The 24,912-nt window shown below is 41.7% G+C and overlaps 1 protein-coding gene across 1 annotated transcript; it reads left to right on the forward strand.

Annotated features, from left to right (window-relative positions):
- Window positions 1-737: 737 nt before the first annotated feature.
- LOC137880866 (NT-3 growth factor receptor-like) lies at window positions 738-23,644 on the forward strand. Its single transcript, XM_068722410.1, has 5 exons — window positions 738-809; window positions 1,002-1,174; window positions 7,683-7,926; window positions 13,313-13,471; window positions 17,180-23,644. Exons 1-5 carry the CDS (start codon window positions 738-740, stop codon window positions 17,363-17,365), a joined length of 834 nt encoding a protein of 277 aa, XP_068578511.1. The 3' UTR covers window positions 17,366-23,644.
- The last annotated feature ends 1,268 nt before the right edge of the window (window positions 23,645-24,912 follow it).

A 24,912-nucleotide genomic window follows, 5' to 3' on the forward strand; every position in this document is an offset into this window, starting at 1 on the left:
TCATATAACGACTTCATCTTTTTCGTGCGTTTTCCAATAACACGTGTCGATTTCCGCTCATAATATGCGTACGGTCTTTTCAAAATAAACTTCCGTCTTCACAGGAACAGGATAGCGACCAGACGGGGACACTAAAATTCACTGTGAACGCCGCGTTCACACTCACTTTTGGCTCACAGTTGATCTTGAGTAATGAACAGTAACCAATGAGCAGCTGTACTGAAGCTGATGGGGAGTAAACAGAACGGCCCGCTGAGCTATGGCTAACCCTACGGTTCCATCATCTCCCATAGAGACAGCATCACACCAACCGAGTTAAACAAGTGGTCGGCTTCATATTTCTATCACTAAACCATGATCTTTTGATAAGCCTAACCAAGTAGTTTTGTTAAAGTTATTTTAGTTGTTAGTTGTTTTGGTAGGGGCAGTTTGGCCCACCTCAAACCACCTTGGGGGGTGGGCAGTTGGATTTCAATCCATCCTGAATGCAATTGGAAGGCTTTTACAGCTTCTTCTTTGGGATCAAAGCCTGCACTGTTAACCAGCCTTCAATCCAGACACCCTGGTTGTGATTACCAGATCCACTGATCCAGGTGCGGTATGAAGTTTAGTGCTGAAAATGGCTGAATGTTCTCCCTCCAAACCTCTTCGAACTCTCAGTTCTCTTTGTCAACTTTTCTGGTAACTGCATTGCACTTCTCGTTGTAACGGACCGACACACGGACCTGTGACGACACATGCTGGGAACACAGGCGGCTCCGATTGGTCGAGCTGCATCCCATGTGTGCACCAATGAGAAACAGGGTCCGGTACCTGAAATAGAGCCGAGATCTATTGTATCTTCCTCATGATCTACTTTATTTTACAGATTCTAGTGCCACATTTGTTTGTCTATTATGCAACTTAGGTCCAAGTCTGAAGGAAGGTGTCATGTATCACCTATCGCAGCTGGAAGGAAAAACAAGAGATATCTCTCTCTCTCTCTCCCTCTCTCCATATAGACGCTGAAGGACCCCACTCTTGCAGCCAGGAAGGATTTCCAGCGCGAGGCCGAGTTGCTGACCAACCTGCAGCACGAGCACATAGTGAAGTTCTACGGGGTGTGCGTGGACGGAGACCCCCTCATCATGGTCTTTGAGTACATGAAGCACGGGGATCTCAATAAGTTTCTCAGGTGAGCTCGGCAGACAGGCAACACTTGGTGGTGTGAGTGGCGACAGTGGCAGCTTGTAATTGCCAGTGGCGGAAGGGCTGGAAGTGAAACTGAGCAATTTCATATTTTCTTTCGTCCCGACACGAAATGTTCCATTTTCATTGTGGAAACCAAGATGTTTTACGCATAGTATGTGAGGATTAAGTACATATTAAGGGTGTTAAGCGATGTGAAATACCCCGTACAACACATTGGTTTTATAAGGATAAGGCCTTAATGGGAGTTACCAGTGGTTTTACACAATAACAACTTTCAATACTGACAACCATTTCCAAATTCATGCTAGCGGCTAGATTCCAGGGGCCAGTGGTTCCAGCTCATGTTACTTGATTTTGGAGTTTGAATGGTTTTACAATGGTGGAGTGATCTGTGATCCCCTCCCGGTGGTGCGGTCACATGCTGAAGAGACTTTCTGATGACAGACGTGATTCAGCCGCCACATAGCGTTGCATTCGTACGTCGGGAGATCCGCGGTTTAATGTTCGGCTCCTCCAGTCTGCGTATCGAAGTGTCCCTTGGGCAAGACACTGACTGGTGAATGACAGTATAGAGGCCTGATTGGCAGTTGGCACCTTGCATGGGGTATGAATGTGTGTGTGTGTGTGTGTGTGTGTGTGTGTGTGTGTGTGTGTGTGTGTGTGTGTGTGTGTGTGTGTGTGAATTAATGACATGGGTGCTTCTCTCCAAGAATATGGTGTCGCACTCTATGCTGAAAAAGTGAAGAGTGAAAAAGTTAGAGGCAGAGAGATGAGTTCAAACCCTTCCTAAGTTCTCAACTCCACACAGCTGACCGATCACATGGCTCAGGCAACAGCCGCAAGCAGTTACCAGAGAAATATCCAGAAGCTTCCCTCTTACCTCATATTATTTTAGCTGAGGGTAATAATGTTAAACCATCTTTTGATGTGAACATCACAAAATAAACAGATTGAAATATGTACAGCCCACTGCCCCAATGCCACTGGTTAAAGAAGTAGTCCTTTACTTTAAGGATCATTTCGGTTTATTACAACTTGTTTTGTTTTTTGTAGCTCTGGCTTTTGGTTCTATTGGCTGTAGCATTATGCTCAACAGAGTAACTGCTGAGATCAGGCCACACTTTTTATTTTCAGATGGTTCAACAGACATGAGCAGTCAGAACCTCTCTGACATCAGTTTACAGCTCCTCATCCTGCTGCAACGCTTTCTGTTTGACCTCCAAATAACAATCTGGTTAAATGTCAGCTTTTAACCAACAAATACAAAGTTTTAACAAACTGGAGTTGTCCTGAGAATACAAGTAGTAGTACCACAATGTAAAAATATCCATTGCAAAAAAGTCCTCCAAGATATTTACTTAATCTACATAACTAGAAGGCTATTCTAATCATGTTCAAGTGTTTGTTGTTGTAATACTAATTTTGGCCACAAGAGGCTGAAGTGCAACACTACCACATAATCTAAATGAGACTAAAAGCATTCTTTTGTTTTTCTTTCAGGTGAGTTTAATTTACATAACTTGTAAGCACACAATATGTGTAATTTGTGTTTAGCAAGGAGAAGTAAAAATTCACCTTGATTATGTTTGTCCTATTCAGAACATGGGGTGGGGGTGGAACTTCAGCCTCTTGTGGCCGAAATGAGAGTTACAACAACGAGCGAAAAAGAATCCTGACCAAAACCCAAACTGTTTCACCTGTTTTAACCGATGAAAAACAAAACAGAAGGAACTCAGGGAAATTATTATTTCATTTCACCTTTTTCACAGACGAAAACATGAGAAACTTAGAATGATTATCCTTTTCATAAATGCAGGAGAAGAAACTATTTACATCAGACTTAGAGACTTTTGGGTACCTGTGACAATGTATCATATTTCCCAATCGCATATTGGTCATGTGATCATATATTTTCTTTGAAAAAGTACAGTAACTACTAACAAAATTGCCAATTAAATGTAGTGGAACAAGACATTATTTAAAAACATCAATTGTACTTAGGACAGTACTTTAGTGAAATACTAAAACAAACTGATGTGTAGGCATTATTTACTGAAGCTAATGTAAGTAAACATAAACATAACCATCAATTCTTGACCCTGAAAACACAAAATAAAAACAAAGTGAAGATGTGAAGCTTGAGGTAAGATGTTCTGCTTGTTAGATCTCCAACAGTGTATGATATTTATTCATATTTAATGTTTTGTCTGGGCATTGTGAATGTACACACTCAGTAGTTAAATGTAGTAAAAAGTGCTATATGTCCATATTGTTTTCCATTAATACAATCATTGAATTAATGGACAATGTGCTTTGTTACCATCCACCACCGTCTCCATACTTAGTGAGCGCTGCCTCACGAGTGTTAGATCTTCCTTCCTCGGTGCGTCCTCCTCACCGGTCACCGGTCACCGGTCTTGAGTTTGGGCCTTGACCTTGTTTTACTGTTCTGTGGTATTTCAGACCAGCGATCAAACGTTCCCTCATCAGTACTCAGAGTAGAACAGGTCCACAGAGGTCGACCCGAGCGTGCTCACAGAGAGCCGTGTCCCAGCTCGTAGTGATGGATGGGCCCGTCTCCATGAACAACTGAAAGGTTGAAGCCTTAGTTTGAACCTCGTCACTGGACTACAACCCCCCCCCCTGTTCCTCTAGACCCTTACGTTCCTTCTCTGCAGGTAAAACCCCCTCGCCGACTCCTGCCAGGCTGTTTATGAAAAATGTTTTTTAGTGAGCTTCCTGTTATGAAGTCGTAAATATAAATGACAGACTCCTTTTCCGCCATCAAGTATGTTGAGCGCGGTCGGCGTGCCCCGCTGCAGAGCCTTGTTAGAGCCGCGTCGTACTAGTTCAAGTGCGACCCACGGTGATTGATGAATGAGCCCGTCTGACGGAGTGACAGGCTGACAGCGGGAACTGTTCCACTCGGAGCATTATGTAAAACTGTGTCAGCCTTAAGTAAGGAACAGTGTGGAGCCGCTCCAGCCGTTACATGGCGATTGACGGCTGAGATGTAGAAAACAGACGGATGCTGGTGCATCCTTGGTGTAAATAAGTGTGCTTTCAATCTCACCAACAGTTTGGTCCAATGCAAGGAAAACAGAATGTATTGATGGCAAATAGCCACCAGATTTGCTTTGTGTGTATATATATATATATATATATATATACATACTGTATATATATAATAAATAAATAAATAACTTAACCTAACTTTTCCTCTGACTCCACTGTGTTGGTCAAACTATTCTCTTACAGATATACAAATCTAATGGGCACATTAGCATTACATGTATTGAGCAAATTCATGCTCACCAGAGGATGAACTCAATGATCTTTCACTGAGCACCCTTCTCAATCAAACAAACGTCAATTTTGCACAAATTAAATCTTTGAGTATAGTTGATTGATCCCGAAATGAAATGTGTACATTAGAGTTGCCCTTATAAAGAAATATAAGGGAACAAATGAATGAAACCACTATGTAAAGTAGAAATAAATGTCAAATAAAATGTGAATTATAATACAATATACATAATGCTGCAAAATATGACACAATACTGCCCGGCTCAACCTGCTCTGTGCATCAAAACTAGACTTCTTTTAGCAGAGCAGAGCCGAGAGTAAAAAAGAAAAAGTGTTTACTTTTTGAATAATCGACTAAACCTGAAACCTTTTACTTAACCACTCATAGGATGCAGGAAGCCTCGTCTCTGGTCTCTGTTTACCCACCATGCACCACACACACACACACACACACACACACACACACACACACACACACACACACACACACACACACACACCTCGTGATCCGTTGCTAATAGTTTATTCTTCCTTTCTCCTCGGGTCCTTTCCTCACTTATCTCCTGACAAGGAGGTCCCAAGCCGAGTCCGACTCTGCAGCCCCTCTCTACCTGCAGCTGCTCTGGATAAAAGCACAAGCTAAATGCCCAAATTGTAAATTGCGGTTGGTAAGCTAATGAGCTGCATTATGTCTGCTGTGATTAGATGTTATTGGCTCCCAGGATGCTTTGCCCCGCAGAATAGAACATTGGTACTTAGTCCGCCGCCAGGAAGCAAAGTCTACCAGTGCTTATGTGTGACTCTCACTGTGTGTGTGTGTGTGTGTGTGTGTGTGTGTGTGTGTTGCACACGCATGCTTGTATGGGACAGCGTTTCAGCGAGTCTCTTTGTGCCTCCGATGCTAATTTTGACTCAGTAATTGTGTTTCCATTAAAGTGCTGGCATCAATTCTTCCAGGACATACTGCTAATTTAGCCAGCACCCGTTGCCCTCCAAACCACACACACACACACACACACACACACACACACACACACACACACACACACACACACACACACACACACACACACACACACACACACACACACACACACACACACACACACAAGCTGCCACTTCATTGGCATCACTTCCTCCATTAGAGACTTAAAACTCAGTGAAGCTGAAAAGACACACACACACACACACACACACACACACACACACACACACACACACACACACACACACACACACACACACACACACACACACACACACACACACACACACACACACACACACACACTGACTACTGGGTACACTTTGTATCAACTAAACACAACTCACACTCTGTCCTCCCTCAGTCTCTGAACCCCATCGCTCCCTCCAAACCGGCACTGACACATTGTTGGAACGTAGCGGTGATCGCTGTGCTGCATCGGTGATGCAGAGTCACAACTCAGAAGTGTCACTGACTTCCTTTTTTTTGATGAATCATCGTGTGATGGACATTTTTGTAAATGTATGCAAATCCACTGGATCCGGATATAAATAATTAACCGTTAACCAACAGTAAGAATGTTGACAAATTAATGGGGCGGTTTGCTGGCCTGTGATCCCCCAGGGATCCCCCAGTATGAGCTGGAACATGTTGCGGGGGAGAGGGAAGTCTGGGTCAGCCTGCTGCCAACGCGACCCGACCCCAGATAAGCAGAGGAAAATGGATAGATGGATGGGACAAATTAATGCAATCAGTTAAAAATATATATTAACAAGCAAAACAAGCGAAGCAGCTCACTAAATTGAGAATGGCTGGTCCTGAGCCTGAGCCTGAAGCTGGCGTTAGCAGCAGGCGCTAACTGCCTACACTTTGAACAGCAGTTGGCAAGCAAGACTCAGGAACTTGGGTCTCGAGGAGTTGTAGCATTTATTCACCGACAAACCAACTGTACACACAGCGCACTCTTGCATGCACAGCTGTAATGTTGACACACACACACACACACACACACACACACACACACACACACACACACACACACACACACACACACACACACACACACACACACACACACACACACACACACACACACAAAAAGAGAATGCCAGGTGGACACAAGAGCCGACAACCTCACAAGCTGGACTACTTAATTCAGGGAGACTTACTGGAAAAGTGGCTCCACGTGTCCTCCACAACGCTATGTATGTATAACACACAACAGAGAATGTAGCGTAGAATTGAATCAGGGATTAGCATTAATGTAGCAGATACGAGCACAAATACAAATGCAGAATAATTGAGCATGGAGATGTATTGTTCCATGTGTTCCTTTGGGAAATACTCTTATCTAAAAGGATCACTTGTGTTTTTTTTGTTTTGTTCAGGGACGTTCAGACATTCAAATTCATGAATATGAAAGATATTACTTGAAACATTCCTGTAATCCCACATCACAATACTTTTTACACAGATTCTCTATTCATTGTTGGTGGTCTTAGCTAGAAGCTGGAGGCCGTTTAGCCACTCAGCTGTGTTGCCAGGTTAGTTTGGAAATAATATTGGCACTATGACAAACTGGGCCAACATTTTTTGTCAACCCACTCGAGCAAATGTTTGGACTTAAAATGTTCTGCCACAGATTCATTTTTTTTTCGTCCATCGCTACCAAGGCAAAGACTGTAGGCAGCTCTGTTTTATTAGTCTTCACACATTTCAATGTATGATTTACGTTAATGTAACAAATGAAAAACTAGTTTCCCCCTGGGGATGAATAAAGTATCTATATAGCCATCTATCTAGATGTTAACACTACAAATAAAAACTATATCTCATTCAAATATTTACTTCTCAATTGCAACTGCAGGAGGGACATGAATGGATCACAGGCCACTGTGAATCACCTATCTCAACACGTTTCAAGGGTCTACAAGATCATGTTCATACTATACCAAAATGACTTGAAACAATGGCTGCCGAAAGGAAGGAAATCAAATTGGTGATATGTAGGCCAGCAGTTGTGCAATGTGCACAATTTGGATTTAATGAGCTACAACGTGCAAAAGCAGCAGTGTGCCTCTTCACTGCAAAAACGCTAAGCTACATGACACCGGCTGACGTTAGGGTTGTCTCGCATGTCAAACGTTTGATTGTGAGAGATTTCCTGAGCTCCTAACTCACTCTGTACCTTCCTCCTCAGAGCCCACGGGCCAGACGCCATGATCCTGGTGGATGGACAGCCTCTGCAGACCAACGGGGAGCTGGGTCTGTCCCAGATGCTTCACATAGCCAGTCAGATCGCAGCTGGGATGATCTACTTGGCGTCGCAACACTTTGTGCACCGCGATCTGGCAACCAGGAACTGCCTGGTTGGGAACGGACTTCTGGTGAAAATAGGAGACTTTGGCATGTCTAGAGACATTTACAGCACAGATTATTACAGGGTAAGAGACTTTTGTTTCATGCAAACACACCTTTTTCTTTTCTCCCCATGTATTTACCCCAATTGAAAAAGTAATTGCGGTACACAGTATGCATGTCTCATTCACACAGGGCCAATTTTAGGCAATGGAATGAACTAAGCGCATCCCTGCTCCCAGAAGATTAACCTGTTCATCTTGGGATACTGTGTTCCCTCTGATGTCAGCCTCAGAATAAGATGTCAACTTTCACAAATTTGCACGCTGAATATATTCAAATTTATACTGTGGCCACTGACACAACAAAGTTTGATTGCTAAATGAAAGTGCCAGTGTCAAACTGTAGGAAAAGACAGCAGCAGTAAGGCTTAGCTCAAGAGCTTGGTGCTAGGGTTATTTGTGCAACCAAAAATAGCTTCTCAGTGAGAACCAAACAGTCAATTTTAATTGTGTGTGATATTTGTGAACCTGGACGTCCAAAGCCGACCCGTTGTAACTGCCAACCGTGCCGCTCAGCGTCTGACATCAACGTAACCCAGGCACCCTTAAGTGTCCGTATGAGATTAACCAGGCTTCTCCATTTTAAACCCATCCATACCCCATACTGGTCAGAGCAGCTGACGTAGTATAGCGGGAGAAAAGCTCCGTGTGGCGGATTGCAGCTGTGAACGGATGGGTCAAAACGCTCAAAGACGTTCAACAAGGACGCCGCTGTTCGTGTCCCATTGACATATTTTAGTTTGGTAATGCAAGATTCGTGCTTAACTAATGCCAGTTATGTTAAAAAAGGTAAACATTTTACCAAACAAAAGTAGGACACTTATTTTAAGCCAAACCACAACATTTTCCTAAGTCTAACCAGGTACTTTTGTGGCCTAAACCTAACTAAGTCATTTTGTTGCTGGGAGTTTATTTTGAAAAAATGTAAAAGGCTGAAACTAAGTTTGAAGTTACTTTAGAAAAGACACCATGCATGCAACGAGCAGTAACGAGCGGAAACGGACACGCGACACATACAGTATATAGTTCCTTGACCTTTATTGGATGCCTTCTTCACCATCCAATACATGTGTTGTGCTTTTGGTAGATGTAGCGGAACATGACATCACCCATCCAGACTCACCTTTGGAGGTTTTCATTGTGGTTTTGGACCATCTAAGTTTTGTTCTCAACATGTCAGCAGTGGACAGATGGAGGATGGACATCTGATTGGTACCAGTGTGCCATAGCTGTGGGAAAGGAGGCTGCTATAACTTAAATGGCCATCCCATTATGAGTAACTTTGTAGCTTCTCTAAATGATTCAGCCTGCAGCTGTTTTTTTAAGGATTTGTAATGTTTTAATGAGCCCTGGATGAGATGTTGAAAACGATCATGTGGGTCCCAGATAGAGAAACCGCCTGTTACGTCTCCTTCCTGTGCAGAAGAGGTTTGTCTTCATAGACGCTTGTACCAGCGGCTCACAGGGATTTTCAGGAGACTCTCTCAGCACGTTAATTGGCATGGTGGGAAATAATTTGTATTTGGCAGTAAATGTCAATGACTCCATCGAGTCCCATCCCCCTAAGTAGCTTCTGTGGACTGCTTTCTTTTTAATGGCTGCTCCGATGTCTCAGCGGGGCCCAGTGGTAGACAGCAGCAGCAGCGACGGCCAACTGACTCTCTTTAAATCTTTACCCTTATCAACAGTGAACTTCTTCACTCCCTTGTGTACACTCACCGACCTTCACCTCAATGCAGCACAATGTTGTTTAGGTTGAATGTGTTGTTAGTTAGTACTTGGGAAAAGTTAGTACTTTTGTTTTAGAACTGATGACCGTGAATTAAGATTGTATCGACCCAGTAGTAGAGGTGGAATGCTGCCCTTTATTTCTGTGGGGCACGTGGCTAGGCGTTACACAGTGCACCTTGGCCTACCTAAGCTTAGAGAAACATCTCGGTTTGGGTCGCAGGACCTTCGTCGTCTTGGTTACAATAATAAACAACTTCCACAATTTCCTGTTTTTATTGGTATTTTTTAAATTGAGTTAATCTCCTGGCAAGTAAGCCAATAATGTCCTTTTCCAGACACAAGGGCCACATGTCCTCCCAGCTGTACTCCGTCTGAGAGGACAGAATGACTGGCTGATTAACATGCGTCCGCTGTCTACAATTCAAACTCAGACAGCCAACGGGACAGAGGATATCATTCCCCCAGAGTGATCCTCCTCCCTGTGCAGATTGTTCGCCTGCAGTCAAATAGAACTCTGGGAACTCTGTCTACAGCTCAGACTGAGCAGATTGCACCGAAGCATGCAGGACTTCAGGGTCAGATGGAGTACCAGCGTCTCTGCGCTGCATGCTCACAGCTGTACCCGGCTTCCGGCTACAAAACCAAAGCTGCAGTGCATATATCTCCATCTACCTCTACCCTTATGGCAGCTCAGTCTTGAAATATTGTTCTGAATATTGATGCTTTACCTACTTAAATTGTGAAGAAAGTCAATCACAATTTCAACGAACCCAAGGTGACTTCTTCCTGTTTCTTTGTCTTCTTTGACAAACATAGATATTGAGTTTACAGTCACATAAAAAAAAATGTAGAAGCTGGAACCAGAGAATGATTAAAGTCAGGCCAGCTCTTGGCCCGAGGCTAGCAGTAACCCTGGGCTTGAACACGAAGCCTGAGAACATGAAGCCTTTGAACGAATGCGATTAATGCAGAGCATTTAAAATCTACGGAAAAGTGCTGTCCCAGAATCATCTTCTGGAAAGACAGGTAGAAAATAATCAAGCTTTTTTCTCTCTCTATTCAAGAGAGTGGACTCAATTTGAACTCCTCAATTTGAGAGCATGACAAAATGATTTCAGGGTTCAGGTTTTGTCGTGCTTTCCCTCAGAACGATGCGATCACATCAGACACGACGCCACATCAGGCCAGGGGTGCAACGTTGGGGGCATCAGCCATGCTCACTGTTTGAAATGGGATTACAGAACCAGCCCTCCAGCTTCATAGCTTTGTTAATTGTCTTCACGAGCAACGTATCCTCAGACAACGGTATGCATGCCATCTTACAAAAAGTTCTCTTGCGAATGTCCAGCAACACCTGAGTGCGCCTGGGCAAGCCCTCACAGTGCAGAAAACTAATCAGGTTTAGGAAAAGATTGTGGTTTGGCTTAAAATAAGTACATTTGTTACGTAACTTCCGTTCGGAGTTAATTACAGAAGTTACGTAACAAAAGTAGTTACGCAGGTTACGCAACAAAAGTACGTTAAAATAAGTCAATGTTGACCAACAGCGATCTCCGGGGTGAAAGTTGTGTGTTTGTTACTTAACTTACGTCACAAACTAAAGTAGTTATGTAAGTTAAGCAAAAGTAAGTTAGAATAAGTCCATAATAACTTTTGTGTGTCTTTGACCAATCCATCCACCCCTATTTTGTCTCTCTTCATACTACATCCCCCTGACTTCCTCGGCGGCCGCCCTGCACACCCTGCTCACCATTAAGTGGGTTGTATCCAAATTTGTATTGCATTACTTTTTGTAGGTATAAGTCCAAACAGTGAATGAGAACAGCCAGCAATGAGCCATGATAGTGAGTCAGCATGCACGAGACCAGAGTCCTAGTACTGGGACGCAGCCACCATTATTTTAATAATTACCCAGCTATGGAAGAGCACCTGCTGGACTATGACTATTGAGCTATGTATTATAGTTAAAATATGGATTATTGTAACACAGTGAGCTTATGGATCATCAGACATTCTGAATGTTAGACAACTACTCGTCACCATTGCAACACACGACGGGTTAAATGTCCAATGTAAAGCACAAACTTCTGACAGCACTCTCTCTAGTTTATAGGGGTGTGTTTATATCCACCACCAAAACTTAGTCATTAATTAAGCAAAATCAAAGCACGGTGATGTCATGTGGTTGGGCTGCCACTCTTCATTCACTCCAATAATGATTGATGGTGACTGATGATAACTTCTGTTGACAAAAGTGAAATACTGCAGAAGCATTATCTTCATGGAAATGGATTAAATGAAGATGCAGCTTCACCCCTTGGATTTCTCATGCCTGGAACAATTCTGCAAGTATTCAAGTCAGTGTATGTTAATGATGAGAGAGAACAGGTTACACACAGTAATGATCACTAATAACAGACTCAATTAAAGTTGTAAAAGTGCTCATTGAATATTGAAGAAATGACTAATTTATGATGGAGAAACGAGTAAAGGATGGCAGGATAGGAGGAAGAGGTGACGGGGAATCAGACAGAGGAGGGAGGAGGGGTGCAGGAAGGTCGATTAGTCAGCGGCACACTGGAGGTCATTCATTATGTGAGTCGTGATTAGGAGGCACATATTTGACTAAATTAGTCAAGCTGCTTTATGATTTCACAGCAGTTGGAGAGCAGGCAGGAGCAGATGAATAATGATTCAGTCCGTCTGATGTACACGCTGTCGGATAATAGAGAAGATATTCTTCTCATATCCTCACCATTACTCATGTCTGATTAGAGGAAAAGTCCACCCAATGACAGAATCCACAGGAAGTGACCTGCTGTATGATAGAACTCAGTAGAACTCAGGAGGCTGTATTGGGTTTGTATTGGATCCTCATTATCAGCATTGTGCGTAGAGTTTTGTATTCACAAACTAATAGTGAAATGCCACAGGGTCCATGATTTGTAGCTGCAGAGAACAGTGCTTTTAAAATGTCACTGGTCACTGTTTCGCTTTATACAGTTTTAAGAATGTTAACTGTGAATGTAACTTCTAGAAGTTCACTAAAACTCTGCTAGAATCACGCATATGAACTGCATGCTTGTTCTAAGTAGGTCAGTGCACGTGGAGCGATAGCTTGGCCACCAGAAGTGCAGCCAAATGGGCGTGGCTTCTATGGATGGATTGGTCTGGACCTACGGAATACGGGACACAAAGAACAGTTTAACTGCAGCCATGACGTTGGCCTCAAAACAAAGCAGTAGCATACAAACATCATTTTGAGAAGACAGGGTTGGACGTCCACCCAAACACATTTTGGGAAACAATAGGCACTATTTGTACCTTTGGTTAGCGGTAAAGAGATCAGGTCAGTTATTTTGATGAATACAGTTTGTTTTTCCAGAAAAATGTAATAAAATGGAATTTTCCATTATAAATCCCAAAGTTGATTCCAGATTGTAAACCTGGGATTGTCAATATATAATATTTGCTTGTGACTTGCAAAATAATGGCATTGTATGAGCAAGTGACCACATGTAAGTTTGACTAATTTGTGTGTGTCCCTCAATAATTGTGGCGTTTCAATGATGGCGAAATCATCCCCCAAAGGCATCAAGGGTAAGATATTCATCATACACTTTATCATACTCATTTCACGCTCATCTCTAAAACCTCTTTCTTCTATGTGTGTGTTCAGGTGGGAGGTCACACCATGCTGCCTATCCGCTGGATGCCTCCAGAGAGCATCATGTACAGGAAGTTCACCACAGAGAGTGACGTTTGGAGCTTCGGAGTCATCCTCTGGGAGATCTTCACTTACGGCAAACAGCCGTGGTTCCAGCTCGCCAATAATGAGGTACTGTATCTGATCTTATGTACAAACTGCATGCGGTGTCAGGGTTATGGGAAAGACTGGTAGGGGATGGACCCAAGCGCAGAGAGATGCGGGAGCAGAAGGATTTGTGAGATGAGAATTTAATGAGAAAAGAAAAAATGTCCAAAGTCAAACTGGCAAGTCCAACAAACATGAAAGAAAAAGGGATGAGGATACCAAAAACAATCAGGAGACCAACACAGGGACCATACCATGAATGGTCTTATACAGGTAGACCAGAGCACAGCAGACCAGGTTACGCAACAGACGACCAGAGACAGGGACACACAGGGTTTAAATACACTGGGAGGGTGCTTATGACGAAACACAGCAGGGTTCAATTAAGGGCGGGGCAGACAATCACAGAGGCGGGAAACGGACAAGGACAGGAAGTGAACACAGAACACAAGAGGCAGGGATGTCAAAATAAAACGGTAGAAACAATTAAACACAACCTAACATGTGGTAGAAGTCTGTTTTAAGTCATGTATGACTTTTATTGCCAGAGCTCCCATACAGTGCTGTCCAACTGACAAAAACCAGGTATCAAGAGATGAGTTATAGCTCAGCAGTGCAGAAAGACTACTTCCTGTTCCTGGTACTAGTTCCTTCATCCTCAAGAGCACATTAAGGTGCATGGACTCTCGGCCTCTACAGTCGTTCAGATGTTTATTTTATCACCATGCCAAATGCAGCAACAATAGAGTTGGCATTCACATTGTACCTGAACAACGAGTTTCTTACCCTGTTGGTGGGGGGGGGGGGGGGGGATATGCTCCAACAGTGGCAGCTTGCTCGTCCTCCATCTCTGAGTGAGTGTAGGTAGAGCGCTGGCATTTCCATAAGTGGGCACTTTTTGTTCAAAAAACAAAAGGATGGACCGGAGAGGCGGCAAGCTCAGCAGCTGGTGGTAGAAATTGAGTCAGTAGGTATCGATCAACAAGCCTAACTCCGCGCAGATTCATTATGGTCTGTTTGTGCTCTGGGGAAATAAAAAAGGGACTTGTGAATTGTGGCGTCCAATTCATGCGGATATCCCACGGAGATCAGCCTGACAAACAGAAATATTCTGTAGAGTATGACACACACACACAGTTGTAGAATCACATTTTTATGAGGCTTCCTTTGCAGACATCATGGGTCCCGTTCTGATATTCATGCACATCCAGGCTTCTGCTCTTTTATTGTGTCTGCCAGGCGTATGCCAGCGGGGAGATCATGCGTTCGGCCGAGTGTGTTTGTGTGTGTGCGTAACTGACGAAAATCATACAAAAGCCATTTCTTAAATTGCATCCACAATGGGCAATACAAAGGCCAGTCAAATGTAGAAATAATACTATATTAAGTAAAAAGTACAATTCTTGTGTAAGAATGTAGTTAGATCAAAGTAAAATGCATGTGTGTAAGTAAAAACAACATATGTATAACAGACTCACCACTCTTGATGTAACTAATTGCTTCGTTCGTTTTGATCGCTGTTAACTGCCGTCAATGGAAACGAACACTTCCTGCAGACGTTTCTCACGTAATGAATGATTTTGCCCTCTGAGCCACTGGAAGGCTTTTAACGGGAAACATCAGCGCCAGAGTTGTTGCGCTTCGTCGCCAGTAGCTTTAAGGCGAACAACGAAGACGAGGCCGAAGCACAAGCGACCCGAAAAAGATTCAAGACAGAAGGTGCGCGAGCAGCAGAGCGCTGACGGAGTTGGTTCCGTGGAAAGCACAAAATTGAGTTCACCCACAAACAGCATCGACAGCTAATTAAAACAGATCGGAACACATGGGGACATTACCAAAATATAACTAGACAGAGCAAAAGAATGAGAAATAAGCTAACTTTCCACCTTCTCTTTCCATCACTCTGCCAATCTCTCTCAAACACACACACACACACACACACACACACACACACACACACTGCGTGAGCTGCAGCAAGTCCTCGTCTCTGGAATTATCTAAAGTCACAATTTATTGAAAACAAAGATAGGTGTTGTCATTTACAAAATTCACAACATGACTTTATCCAATGATTCAACCCATGTTGGTGTTTAGTCTTTGAAAAACAACATGGTCCTGCACCTCTCCAGCTTGTACCCTTGCATACACAAGGAAGCGAGCGCCTGTAATAGTTCAGGTTGTCTTTCTGTTCCTGCTCTTAGTTCCTGGTCAAATGGCCTGAGGGAAGACATTTTCATGTGGAAAGTGTCAGTGAGGCTTTTTTTTTTTTTAAATGACTGCACAGAGAAAAACAAAGAGGAAATGAAGCTCTTGCTAAAGGTGCTGAGCATAAGGAAAACCTAATAGAGCCTATTTGACAGCAGGGAGCCCCAGATATGACTGAGCGAGTCTCACAGAGTAATATGTTAAAAACCCAGAATACAGAGAGCTCATTGTGTGTGGATTACATTGAGATAATAAATATAACAGAGCAATTTAATTGCAACAGCAACAACACTGTCTCTTTAGTCGACATACCCTCGTATGATATTTTACGAAAAGTTATTCCAGATTTCTTTTGTGCGTTCTCTTACGAATGTCCAGCAACGGGGGTCAATTTCAAAATAAATAAACTAGTTGTTCACCTCGCAGGGAACAAAAGTATTACTAGTTACGTTGAGGAAACAATCGTGGTTTGGGTTAAAATGACTACGGTTATTTAAGTACGGAAGTTACAGGACAAATAGGTCAATGTTGACCTCTGGATTCACACGGGACGTTAACCCTAACCCGGGGTAACAGTGGAGAGATGTTGGATTCATACATCCATCCCAGACCTTTACAGTCACATGGATTACATGTGAATTGATGTTGTGGAAGACATACATGTTGCAGTGATAGGAACAGTGTCTGTAACAGCCTGATTTAGTAGACCAACGGTGGATTAGGGCATTGGCTCTAGACACCAAATAGAATTCTTAATGATAAAATGACTTTCTGGTTTTGGGTGAACACTGTGTTTGACACTGAACCCAGGTTATCAGCAGAACACCTAGGTCAGCCCTGAAAACATCCAAGCTTTTCTGAGCATGTATCAAACTGACTGACATAACATAATAACTCACCCTGTGTTCAATACAGCCAATACAACATCTACACATCGCCTTCACACCCAAGTGTTGGCTAGAGTATAATATACAACAATTCTGTTCACTCTTAGACTATCCAAAGCATGGAGAGCACTTTACAAGCACAAAGCAGTCCAAATGAACTTACAATCACAATCAATAACTAGGTGAGATAGTGCACAATGAACAGTGATATATTGTTTAGTGTAGAACTGAAGCAAACATAAAAGGAATGGTGAAAAATGTAAACTTTTGTAGTATCACATTTTCAGAATACATTACGAGTCCCACAACTGTAAACTATAAATATATAATGATAGTAATACACTTAAAAATGATATATAGTCACTATTTCAACAACAGTTTTTTCCCATCAATGTTTTTCAACTCTCCAGAAAAGCAGCAGTTTGATCAACAGTTCCTACATGTTGTACAGCTACATGTTGATTACTGTGCCAAGACTTCTTCTTCTGTCTGTGTGATGCTTCCGGTCAAATGACACATTCTGCAAAGCAGCCAATGTGTGTTGCACTACATGTGATCTTTAAATTGCATAACCAATGCTTCTTCAGAACAAGGCAATATGTTGTTTCTTGTTTGACGGTGCGTCTTTCTGTCTTCCCAGGTGATAGAGTGCATCACTCAGGGCAGGGTACTGGAGCGGCCCAGGCTCTGTCCCAAGGAAGTCTACGATATGATGCTGGGCTGCTGGCAGAGGGAGCCACAGCAGCGTCTCAACATCAAAGACATTCAGAAGATACTGTTCACTCTGATGAAAGCCACGCCGGTCTATCTGGACATACTGGGATAGGAATGAATAAGAGGGAAAAGGAATTGGATGCGCTTTGGGTTGGACTAGATCGTCACTTGAATACAAATGAGTAGACCGGATTAGAAGGGAATGGATTGCCTTGGAGAGTGGAAGTCTGGCCTGGACTCACAGCATAGTCGAAGATGGAACCGTGTGGATTGGGATTAAAAATGGACTGTGTTGCATCCGACTGCCTGACATATAAGAATCGGGATGAACAAACTAAAGTGGAGTAAAGTGTGTTTAACTGGATTGGAATGAACTGGATTGCATTGCATTATAATCAAAGGAAATGTCTTGAACCTTACCGGAAAGGTTGAGCCGAGGCTTCTTAGGTCCAGCCTTGCTCCTTTTGTGAATGAACTCGTGACTAAGAGACTATGAAGATTGGATTGCATCAAATTGGACTGATCTGGATTACCCTGATTGTACTGGTCTAGTATTGTTGGTTTTCTTATCCTAATGATTTAGGTACCATCATGTCCTATGTGATCGTCATTTCACTGTCAAAATCAAAACAGTTTTGGTTCTATCTTGACGAAGCCTTACGTAGCCTGGTTGAATCTGGCTCGATCTGGCTAAATTTTAAATATCCTGTCCTAGGCTATTTGACCTCACCCTAACAAGGATGTATCTGTGTCCCTTGGTAAGTCAGGCAATGGTTCAACATAACTAGGTTTCAAAAACCCTAAATTGGAGCCATCTAAATTGCTAGGCCTCATTCGGCTTGTGCTATTGCCTGGTTGTCACACAGTAAACCACACTTGACTTCTGCTGTGGAATGTAGAAGTTCAGAAGGTTGACCTGCACAGAGTAATCTAAAGAAATAGCTGTGTTTTTGGAAACAAAAGTGGAAGCTTTTGTGTTCCAAGATATCTTGCCCAGGGTTGTCTATTTCTCTCTAACTTCACAGCAGTGCTTGGCCAGATTGGACTCAATGCCCCTCGTGTAGAACTTGAGTGTTCATGGCAAACGTTTCGCAAGCTCTTCATGACCCCCACAGTTCAGAAGTACTAAACATTCGTCTGTTAAGTAAATCTGTGAGGGTACAAATTGGGTTGTGAGACAGGTGTCTGCCCCTAATAATCTTTGGTGGATGGTTCCTATTAAAACTGGAGAGAGGAACGTAGGTGCTGCATCATTTAATTTTTTGAACCTCTGTTGGCATGCCTATTCCTGAAACTGGCAGTATCCTTGTCACTGCAACCGGAATTGTCCAGATACGAAATCCAAAGAAAAAAGCTAAAAATGCTGACGAAGTAAATCACCACATTCCAGACATACATCTGTGAAAGAAGGACCAGGCAGTTGTTGCTAAACGTTGATGGAATGGACTGTTCACTTGACAATATGTAGGACAGATTTCATTTTGTCAACACTGGTCATTGAAACATAGAGGAAGTGAACAACATGCATAAATCAAACCTGTCCTGTGCAGCAGCCGTTGTGTTCTTTAGTGCTAGTCCAATGCTTCAGTGTTTTCATCTGCCGAGCCTTCATATATACACACCTTCTAGTCCTGGACTCACTGAGCTGTTCACTTTTGCAAGAGCCCGACCGGACCTTCCAATCCTGAGCCTGGAAGTGTGGCCTGAGTGACTGTCTGTCGCCATAAAGATGGACCTAAGTGCCTCCTACTTCTTTCTAAACACTGGAAACAAACAAACAAAAAGTCTTTCAAAATAAGAGCACTTTTACATTTTGTTTACCTGCTTAAAAAAAATGTACACTAGCTGAACCTTCCTTGTTTTTCTTACAAACTTTCAGCACTCTATGTATTGCAAAAAAAACCAACACAAAAACAAGAATAAAATGTTGAAAATGATTCAGAAAAAAATGAACCCCTGGGAGGAAAAGCAAAAATGAATGAAAAGAAGAAGGCTTTTTTTGTACCCTTTGCAGCTTGACAAGAACGTTGAACTACCCAAGGTGAAGTTACATTTTCTGTTTTCAAGAAAGAAAAAAATACATATTCTATATATTTTTTATTTATTTTTATTTCAAATCAAAGAGTGGACCTCTGCCATGCTCCAAAGCCATTGGAATATTCTGCCACTGGGTAGGACAGAAGTGATCGCCACACAAAGACAAGCAATTGGCTTGGAGGAAGCCTTCAAGGATGACTTAACAGAAGCCTTTTTGTGTTGCGTTACACGCCTGGATCCACTCTGACGTCAGTGACTACAAACTGCTGCTTGGCAACAGAAAGTGTGAACTGAAAGGAGAACAACGGAGCTACCAGTCAATGAACACAATCTTTTTAAAAAGAATGTATATACTGTAAATCTCTACGTCTTGAGATATGTTAACTTATTTCCTTTTCTCCAGTTTGATTATTTTTAGCTTCTTGATGTGTTGTTAAACGGTTCAGTGAAAGCCAATAGATATTTTGATAATCTTTCTTTCTAGTTGTAATTACTGTTTATTTACTTTATTTAGTCACACGATGTCGTTTCAACATTTTAACGAGATAATCTACATTAAAATCATTTCCGTTCATGATTCTTTTAGTTGCTCATTTGATGGTAATGTATGAGTCAGGACAGTAGAAGAAATATGTGAAGTTATTGGGTCGGTGTTTCGTTGATCTGCTGAGATTTCAAATGATTTTCTAGAATCAAGGACATTCTTCAATTTTAAAAGGAACAGTTCAACATTTTGGGATTTACTTTGTTTGCCACTCAGTCAGAATTTGTATTTTTTATTTATTTCTGCATGTCCACGAATGGCGTGTTTAGCTCATTTAGGATAAAGAGTGGAACCTTGGGCATTTTGGGATCCTTTCTTTAAAACTTATTTAAGTTGCAAATTCAGGTGATTGAGAAACGTAAAACATTATGATTTAGAATACACCCGTTTACGGACAATGGTCCGATCTCACCAGTAACGACAAATCAGGGCATGGGATCGTTAGCTAGACATGCTTGAGAGGTTTGATATTCTGTCAAAGGCAAAAGCATTGGGCCAGTGAGCAAAGACTGAGTTTAGTTTGGGTGTCTGAGCCCATGGATCAGCTGGCACAATCAATACAAATTGTATCTGTCTTTGCTCAATGACACCAACCAGCAATTAAAAAGCAGCGCTCTATCCATTAACTTGACAAACGGAACCCACACTATGCTGCTGTTGAGTCAACTTAACAGCAAAATGACAAGCCATTGCTCAACTTTTGTCCTAAATTATAGCCATAACTGTATTAATGTGTCATCTGTGTCAGGGAAGAGAATGGGTCACAAGGCTGAAGGAGACTAAGAAAGGGTTAGCAGGGTTTGATAGCTGCTCCAACTACATGTACGCCACTGTCATACTACTCAGTGTTGTGTGATTGTATCTGATGTCAATGTCTCACAACTAGTCGCTCAAAAGCACCATTGTTCTAAAATAATTTAACTCCAAAATTTCACCTGGCATTAAAGTCGTAATGGAGGTAAAAGGTTATCGAGATCGAGCAGACGCAAACATCTACACGTTCTCATTCCAAGTCATTGCCTTATAACACAGTTGGGTAGCCCAGCACACAGTCACAGTAAACGCGAGGTTGACGTCATGATTTTAAACAAAAACCCGAGCTTAGGTTCAGGCAACAAAAAACAGTTTGATTTAGAAAGACTCATGGTCGGGATTAAAATGGCTAAATTGCGTAAAACACAAACAACGAAACAAAATTACAGAAAACTTTCGGACACCAACATCGCTTTCCTGGTTGAAAGTCCTGTGTTCGTTTGTTCCTCCCGCCCCTTTGTGGCTTTTTCAGTCTTTATACTACGCCCTCGCACTCCCGGAGTGTTTTCTCAGATCGTCTAATAATGACGCGGTTGTGTTCACATGGTGGTTACTTGAAAGCCTGGTGCGTCTCGTACAGACGCTGAAGGGCCTCAGATTCCAATGCTTTTGTGTGCGGCCTCATGATTCATGACCATAATTTACACATTCATGTAGGAAGTACGACCCCAATGCCAGGATGAAATAGGACCAACGTTTTCTTACAGCTTGTGTAAACCTACCCAGCCTCTTTCGTTCTAAGACCTTTCAAGAACTACTGTATGATACCATTGCTAGTTTAATTATGAATGGCTGCTTTCTCATTTAACTGTAACCATATTAAATGGCTATATTCCATAAGTATCAGTATTTATGAAAATGGAGATTTAGCAGGGACAGGAATCTCCTGCAACAACTCACAGCTTCTTGTCTTTTATGCTACTGAAAAGTTCTGTTGGAGAATGTAGAAGCACACACGTGGTGGATCAGTACGGTATGTTGCATCTTTCTCACTGTGAATGTGTTTTTCTGGGTGTCCTCTAGGAAGTCAGGTTTTTACTAATGTCTATTAGGTGCTGGGGAGAAGCAGCTTCATTAGAATGTTTATAGGTTTACAATCAGTTGAGAAGAAAGTACAAGGGCAGTGTCTGTAGTCCTGAGGGCCTTACATAATGTTTAGTGTGTGCTCACACCCCTGGGGTCGCTCAAAGATATGTCAGGCATACCTTAGACCGGCCTTCATTGTGCGCTTAGACTGTGACGCAAATTCACCCGAATTTTCCCACTGAAGTGTTTTTGCAATTCATATATAGAGATATCTATTCACGGAAAGTCTCACAGTGGTTACCATGTAAGTTCTTGTTTTTTGTCACTAACTCCCAAGTCTTTTGAATCATAGCTGGTCTGTAAAGCCTCAGACAAACTTTCCATTGTGCATACGGTTCCATTCATACTACAATTCTACGCATGCACGTTTCCCGATCCACACTCCATTTCAGTTGGTGGCAATGTCATTATTTCTTTGGTTGTACAATTGTGGGGATCACCGGATCTCTTCGTGCAACCTTACTTTAAAACAGGCATCCGTTTTGTTATCCTCTTCTTGGCAAACCAACTAGAGGTGCGTACCCCACCAGCTGGACTGGAGTGTGGACTGAAACTGGACTAGGCACAGTAGGCGCGCTCACTATGCGTACGGGCTATTGGGGTCCGCGCAGACATGGAGACTTGGAAAGTACGAATTGCCCATAAGACTGCATAGCAAAATCCCAGTTGTGGTATCGGCCTCAGTCGCAAGATGAGGCAGCAACAGAGAGGAGCGTCTAATCCTCACTGAGTTAGAAGCAGCAAATCAATTATCTCCTTTGTCAAATTAAATTGTAGGGTCCGATCTGCTGGTGGAAGAATACCTTTCAGTAGCCAAGGAATGAGCTAAATCTGTTCTGAGAGCCTCCACTGTTTGGACTCTCCAATACTTTTGTCTGCCATTCCTGTGGGATCCTATGGTAAAGCCTTGACGAAGATATCTACAACGTTTCCAATCAAAAGTATTTTAAAATGTAATAGTTTGACTGGATATATATATTGCAGATATCTGGATATCTGCAATAGAATTCTGAGTAGGAATACCTTCAATTTCTACAATTCAAAATCTACAATCCAATTGTTACTAGTCATAACTAAAGTGAGCCATTTTGGCCAATTATTATCTTTTTGGAAACCCAGAACAGACATCCACAACTCATTTTTTTTGTCATGACAATTTGTGATATCTGTAATGACATTCTTACTAGTCGCAATGTATTTATTGGAGGTTTTTTTTCTTAGTAAGAATTCTGTCACAAATTTCCAAAATGTTCATTCAAATTTTTTTGAGACAGAAAGAAATTGTGGATATCTGAAATAAAAAATGTGGTTAAGAAGAATGTTACTGTGGACATCTGATCTGAATCGAGGGTATCTGCTATTACATGGTAAAATGACTTGCCATATTCAAACTCTTGACTGACTCGTCACACTGCTGCATGTGTCCTGTATGGTCACAGCCTAAAGCGTTCATTGAGTCTCAGATGTATACTTCACTAACTCTAATGGCATTAGGGTGAGGATCATTGTGTTTCGCTTCACTCTATTGGCTCACGACATCATATTTATAGTACCTTATTTTGAGCATTACTTTTTTCTCCTTCCTTTTCTCCATGGTATTTAATCAATCTTACTTGCTCATGTACTCTTTCATCCCTGCTTTCCCTGCATCATGTTTCCCATACAAAGTATTTAAGCCGAATATGTTAAAGCTACCATTACTCAATAATAAGTCAGTGTCTCTCTCTCTCCCTCTCTCTCTCTCTGGGTAAAGTGTTGTATATCTGTGTCTCCATACTATCATTTATAACTCTATGTATTAGAATAATTTGACAACGTGTATAATGTCTTTTTAAAAAGCTGAGATGTGGTGAACTTTTACGGTGGCTCTGTGAATGATTCTGACTCATTAAAAGTTGCTTCATCTTTGAACAGCTGTGTCCTCTGGTTCTGTCTTTTGTTGTCTTCTCTTCAACCACCACCTCTTCAGGGAACATTAGAGAAACAAATCCTCCTCTACTTTTAATTAAATACATCAATACGTTAAACGTTCATCCGCTTTCTAACTTTTGCACCATTTCATCATAACAAGCTTTTGTTTGTTTTTTATCAGCTTTGTCACTAAATTATCACTATTGTAGTTTTAAGTCACAAATTACAATTATAATTGCATCAGAACAAAATTAGCAGTGGTTTGTGGCTTTTCTACTGACTTTTCAGGGTACTATACAATATATATATATATATATATATATATATATATATATATATATATATATATATATATATATATATATATATATATATATATATATATATACACACTATAATGCACTTTGATGTTTTTAGGACAGTTTGACATTCTATGCTGTGACTTTAATTCACATTATATAGAATGTATTTTTTGACATACTATGACTCTTTGACATACCGTAACAGAACTATTTTTTAAATACTATACTGTGGACTTTTGAAGACTTTTCTCGTCCATTATTGTGCTTTCAAAGTGAGCGACAGGATGTGAAGAAACAGTTGTGCTAAAGCTGTGTTGTCAGGGCGATACGACACACCAGCAGAAGACATTGTAATCAAAGTGACTTTGTCTCCGATGCTCGCTCACGTCAAATTCAGTTTGGACAACGACAACATAATCTCACTAAGACAGGCAGTCTCATTCCAAGAGAGACCTAATCAAACTTAGTGGCCACCTGCATGCGACATTTGGTGGCCACAAAGTAACTTTTTGTGACCAAGGGCCATTAGGCCATGGTTAATATAGAACCCTGTGTAGTCTCTCCGGCTTCAATAACGTGTGTATTGGCTAGTATCAGCAAATATTACTAGCCTACATTCTGAATTTTAACGGTCAATAAAAGATACTGGGATATATCGGGTTTAGGGGTCACCCAAAAGAAAATTGGAAGTTTTTTGACATTTCACAAAAATTGTCAAAAAAGGCCTTTACTAGGCCTAGATAAAACATAAACCTGCTCTAGTTAATAACTTATTGTATAACATATCACAGTCTTCATATCCACATTTAATTATTCTACAAATGTTTGCCTGGTAAAATTATATTCTGTCAATTAAACAAGCAGATTCACAAAACCTTTAATGTTTCATTATAGACTATTTGCTTTCAAATTTAAAGTTGTGCACTTTTCTGCACAACAACTCATCTCCCGCTCTGCCCTGTGTTG

This window comes from Cebidichthys violaceus, unplaced genomic scaffold (genome assembly GCF_023349555.1).
Source record: "Cebidichthys violaceus isolate CVI_PGR_0920_01 unplaced genomic scaffold, fCebVio1.0.p SCAF_3, whole genome shotgun sequence".
In the NCBI taxonomy this organism is placed as follows: Eukaryota; Metazoa; Chordata; class Actinopteri; order Perciformes; family Stichaeidae; genus Cebidichthys; species Cebidichthys violaceus.